Raw genomic sequence first — 5441 nt, forward strand, 5'->3', positions numbered from 1 at the left:
AAAAAAAAAAAAAAAAAAAAAAAAAGCGATTCTCCTGCCTCAGCCTCCCAAGTAGCTGGGATTATGGATGCCTGCCACCATGCCCGGCTAATTTTTTTATTTTAGTAGAGATGGAGTTTCACCATGTTGTCCAGGCTGGTCTCAAACTCCTGACCTCAAGTGATCTCTCCGCTTCAGCCTCCCAAAGTGCTGGGATTACAGGCATGAGCCACCGCCACTAGCCAATATTTAAATCATTTTGACTGAATGTTTATTATTCAGAGATAAACCAAATAGTAAACTCTGATTTTTTTTATTCCTTTCACAACTTTGTTTTCCCTGGAGTTAATGGTCTTGTCCTTCTGTTTAACTTTCATTTTTTTTGAGACAGTCTTGCTCTGTAGCCCAGGCTGGAGTGCAGTGGTGCGACCTCTGCAACCTCTGCCTCCCAGGTTCAAGTGATTCTCCTGTCTCAGCCTCCTGAGTAGCTGGGATTACAGGCATGTGCTATCACGCCCGGTTAATTTTTGTATTTTTTAAAGTAGAGACGAGGTTTCACCATGTTGGCCAGGCTGGTCTAGAACTCCTGACCTCAGGCGATCCACCCGCCTTGGCCTCCCAAAGGGCTGGGATTACAGGCATGAGCCACCACGCCCAGCCTGTTTGTTTAATTTTTTCTGTATAATTCCCATAACTAATCCAATCCCCAAATGCTTCAAGAGGTTCAGAAGCATTAAGGAGTCTATCAATTTAAACAACACAAAGAAGTCTCGCTGGAGCCTTCTGACCTGCTCAAATCTGGGCTGGTTTGCCTGGTGTGCACTGCTGTCATCCTGGGATCTACATCACCATCCTGGGTACCCCTTTCAAGTCTTTCCTCTACTGGTGCTCCTGTTTCCTATATCACGTTTTCATCTTTTTTGATTACTCCCTTGTTTTAGTAGAATACATCTTCCAGTAGCTTCCTGAGAAAGGGTGCATGGGAGGTACATTTTTTGAGACCCTTCAGCCTGTAGATATCTTTATTCTACCCTCATCCTTGATTTATAATTTGGCTGAGAATTTGCAGGAAAGCTTGGAATTTATTTTCCTGCAGAATGTTGAAGGCATTGCTCCACTGCCTGCTGGTTGCTAGAGTTGAGAGTCCAAGGCAATTCCGACTCTTTTTATGTGACTTTTTTTTTTCTCTCTGAAAACTCAATACGATCTTCTCTTTGTTTTCAGTGTTCTGAAATCTCACGATGACTGTGCTTTGGGTGGGTCACTTTCATCCACTGTGCTGAATATTTGATAGGTCCTTTCAATATGAGAACTAACGTCCTTTTTTTTTTTTAAAGACGACCGTGGTCTATGGCATAGACAAGGCTCAGGAAACAAAGGTCACTGACAGTAGGGGAAAAAAAGGCACAGCTAAGGGTGGATAATTCCTATTCTCTTGGTGCTCCCTGCTTCACTGTTGTAGGTCGCAATAGCACCCATGGGACAACTAATGTCCTTAAGTTCCAATAAATGTTCTTGAATTATTTCATCAATTATTTCCTTCCCTCTGGGTTCCTATTTTTATTTCTGTGACTCCTATTTAGATATTGGACTTCCTAGACTGATCCTTTAATGTTTGTTTGGGGATTTTGTTTTATGGGTTGTTGAAATCTTTTGTTTCTCTCTCTCTCTCTCTCTTTTTTTTTTAGAGGCAGGCTCTCATTCTGTCACCCAGGCTGGAGTGCAATGGTGAGTGAGATCATGGCTCACTGCAGCCTTGACCTTCTGGGCTCAAGCAATTTTTCTGTCTCAGCCTCCTGAGTAGCTGGGACTATAAGTACATGCCACCATGCCTGGCTAATTTTATTTTTTATAGAGACAGGGTCTTGCTGTGAGCTGGTCTCGAACTCCTGTGCTCCTGCCTCGGTCTCCCGAAGTGTTAGGATTACAGGTATAAGCCACTACGCCTTCTCTCCTATTTTCTACTTTGTTGATTTTTAACTCTGCTTTCTAGGAAATTTCCTCATGTTGATTTTTGAAACCTACAACTGGATTTAAATTTTTGCTCTTATATTTTTAATTTCTAAGAGTTCCTTTTTGTTTTATGAAAATTCCTTCTTTAAAAATTGAATCCTATACTTGTTTCATGGTGGAATGGTAGAAATAAGTTTTTTTGATTTTTTTTCAGACAGTTTCGTTTTTATCTCCCAGGCTGGAGTGCAATGGTGTAATCTTGGCTCACTGCAACTTCTGCCTCCTGGGTTCAAGCAATTCTCCTGTCTCAGCCTCCCAAGTAGCTGGGATTATAGGCCTATGCCACCACGCTCAGTTAATTTTTGTATTTTTAGTAGAGACAGGGTTTCATCATATTGGTCAGGCTGGTCTCGAACTCCTCACCTCAGGTGATGCACCTGCCTCAGCCTCCCAAAGTGCTGCCACCGAGTCTAGCTGTTGTTGTTTTCTTTAAAGATACACTACTTTCACAGGTATTGAGAAATGTGTTCTTTTACCTGAGATTATATTAATGTTATCAAAGTTTTCTTCTCACCTTTTCCTTTCAGTTGCTTTTTTCCTGTTTGTTTCTTCTGGGTGTACGTGAGGTTGGGAGGGGCAGTTTGCTTTTTCATTTTCATTTACTTTTTTACCAGTGAGATAGAGCCTTCAAAGTAAAACAATGGTACCTTCCAGGGTGGGGTGGGAGGCAGGTGGATCACTTTTTTTCACAGATGCTTTCTTTAGATGTTTGGTAATCTTTGGTTTAAAGAATTTAAACCATATCTTTAGAGTGGAGGCTTTAAGGCTTAGTGGAAGCTCTGTGTGTAAGTGAGACTTGTTGACTGTGAGTCATTGGATAGGGAACATTCAATACCTTATATATTTTAGGACTTTCAGGAGGATTCTGGAGAGAAGAATTATTTAATTTTGTGCTTGGAGGGTGAAGTCTTTTCTACTAGCACTCTGGAAACTGAATAGGGAAGAGGACTGGAGGCTCAGCATCGAGTCTAGTTCACTACATGCTCCTGTTTTCAGTGCAGTACTTCAGCCCTAAGCTGTGCCCAAGTCCCTTGCCAGACTTCCACTCTTTGCCACAGGTGGGAGAGGGAGGTGCCCATGGTGTCTTGGGATCTGACTGTTTCTTAGACCTTCAGTGCTTCTTGGCTTTTCTTACTGCTAGTTATAACTCAGTCTTCTCAGGTCTGCTAAGTCGTTCATCACTCTTTTGTTTGCTTTTCGCTTCCAAAAATTCATTGCTATCATCTCCTCTCCTGTTTTCCCTATGGTGTGTGTCTTTTTCTTTAAAAAATTCCTTTATGGTGGTTTCAGGGAATTTTTGTGAATATATATTCTCTACCATCTTTTTTTTTTTTTTGAGACAGTCTTGCTGTCACCCAAGATGGAATACAGTGGTGTGATCTCCACTCACTGCAACCTCCGCCTCCTGAGTTCAAGAGATTCTCATGCCTCAGCCTCCCAAGTAGCTGGGATTACAGACATGAGCCACTATGTGCAACCCAATCTACCAATCTACCATCTTCAACAGGAAGCCTACCTCAAACTTGGGAATTCAGACTCCCAAGAACACGACTTTGGACATCAGTTGCAGATATACTACATTGACAGTTAAATACTATCATTCAGGCCACAGGCCCACAAACATATTGGAGTTGGTTTTCTCAGAGTTTCTTTGTTTGTTTATAATTGAGACAGGGACTCACTCTCCACGCAGGTTGGAGTGCAGTGACACAATCACGGCTCACTGCAGCCTCAACCTCCTGGGCTCAAGTGATCCTCCCACCTCAGCCTCCCTGGTAGCTGGAACCAGAGGTGCACACCACCATGCCTGGCTAATTTTTAAATTTTTTATAGAGACAGGGTCTCACTAAGTTATCCAGGCTGGTTTCCAACTCCTGGGCTCAAGTGATCCTCCTGCCTTGGCCTCTCAAAGTGCTGGTATTACATTGTGCCCAGCCTTAAAATAATTTAAATCAGAATTTTAAAATCTAGAAATGTACATAAAAATCTAAATTTCTAGTATCTTTTTTCTTTCTTTTTTTTTTAATTTCTAGTATCTTTTCAAAACCAGAAGATCTGGCAAAAATAGGTCTTAAGTGACCAGACCTGGAGAATTATTCCTTTTTTTTTGTTTGAGACAGAGTTTCACTCTTGTTGCCTAGGCTGGAGTTTCACCATGCTGGTCAGGCTAGTCTCAACTCCTGACCTCAAGTGATCCCCCATCTCAGCCTCCCAAAGTGCTGGGATTACAGGTGTAAGCCACTGTGCCCGGCCCTTTTCGTAATTTTTTGTTCTCACCCAGTGGCTTTAGTGAGTTTGCTGGGTGATGAAATCCTGGTGGCACTGTTTCTGGACTATGCAAAAAACACCCAGGATTTCTAAAACATAGTTAGCCAGCCCAGAGTTGCCTATGAAGTTTTCCCTGTACCTCAGACGTTTCTCTCAAGTGGTCCGATAATTGAAGACACTAATTATCTCCACTCTGCCCAAGATTTATTCCTAGGTGATCTTGTCAAACTACTGTCACTGATTTTTGTGGTTTGGCACATTATCTGGCCCTGCTTTGACTTTCCCAGGGGAGAGATTCAAAAGCACTGCTGGCTGAAGACATTGTTAGGGTCAGGCTATTGTTTTCATGTCCAGTTTCCTTTCTTCAGTAAACTTACCTTGAGGATGCTCATTTTCCACAGCTGGGGAGCTATCTGAAGAAATGACCTGGAGAGACAAGAAAACAGATTCAGTTTAACCTGGTTCTATAACAACATTAGGGGAAGGGCTGGTGAACAAATAATAAATGACTCCCTTTAAAGCACTATAAAGCCCCTGCTCCCCCCCCCCCCATTTTTTGTTTTTGAGACAGGGTCGTGCTCTGTCTCCCAATCTGAAGTGCAGTGGTGTGATCACAGTTCAATCCAGCCTTGGCCTCCTTAGGCTCAGGTGATCCTGTCACCTCAGCCTCCTGAGTAGCTGGGATTACAGGCACATGCCACTATGCCCAGCTAATTTTTGTATTTTTAGTAGAGATGGAGTTTCGCCATGTTGCCCAGGCTGGTCTTGAACTCCTGGGCTCAAGTGACTGCCCTCCTTGGCCTCTCAAAGCACTACAATTATAGGCACGAGTTACTGCACCCAGCCTTGTAAGGGCCTTCAGAAATATGAGCTCATTTAACCTTCAAAACAACCCTGAGGTAAAAACTGTTATTAGCCTTATTCTCACAATGTCTCTGAGGGTCAAGAGACATTAAGCAACCTTCCCAAGGTCACATGGCTGATGAGGGGTAGAGTAGGCATTCAAATACCTATCTTCTGGTTCCAAAGCTTGTGGTTTGCTTTTTTTAACATCAAAATTTTAATAAATAACAAATGTGAAAAAACACAGTATTTATTTATATTATTACTATTTTTTGGAGATGGAGTTTCACTCTTGTTGCCCAGGCTAGAGTGCAATGGTGCAATCTCAGCTCACTGCA

At 42.4% G+C, this 5441-nt stretch overlaps 1 protein-coding gene across 1 annotated transcript in view; it reads right to left on the reverse strand.

The window, feature by feature from the left end:
- PRKAG1 (protein kinase AMP-activated non-catalytic subunit gamma 1) overlaps nt 1–5441 on the reverse strand; it is a 16366-nt gene that overhangs the window by 5708 nt on the left and 5217 nt on the right. The window contains exon 2 of the mRNA XM_017545734.2: nt 4638–4686. Within this exon, the coding sequence (XP_017401223.1) occupies nt 4638–4686 (49 nt within the window). The remainder of the gene's footprint in view (nt 1–4637; nt 4687–5441) is intronic.

This window comes from Cebus imitator, unplaced genomic scaffold (assembly GCF_001604975.1).
Source record: "Cebus imitator isolate Cc_AM_T3 unplaced genomic scaffold, Cebus_imitator-1.0 Scaffold181, whole genome shotgun sequence".
NCBI lineage: Eukaryota > Metazoa > Chordata > Mammalia > Primates > Cebidae > Cebus > Cebus imitator.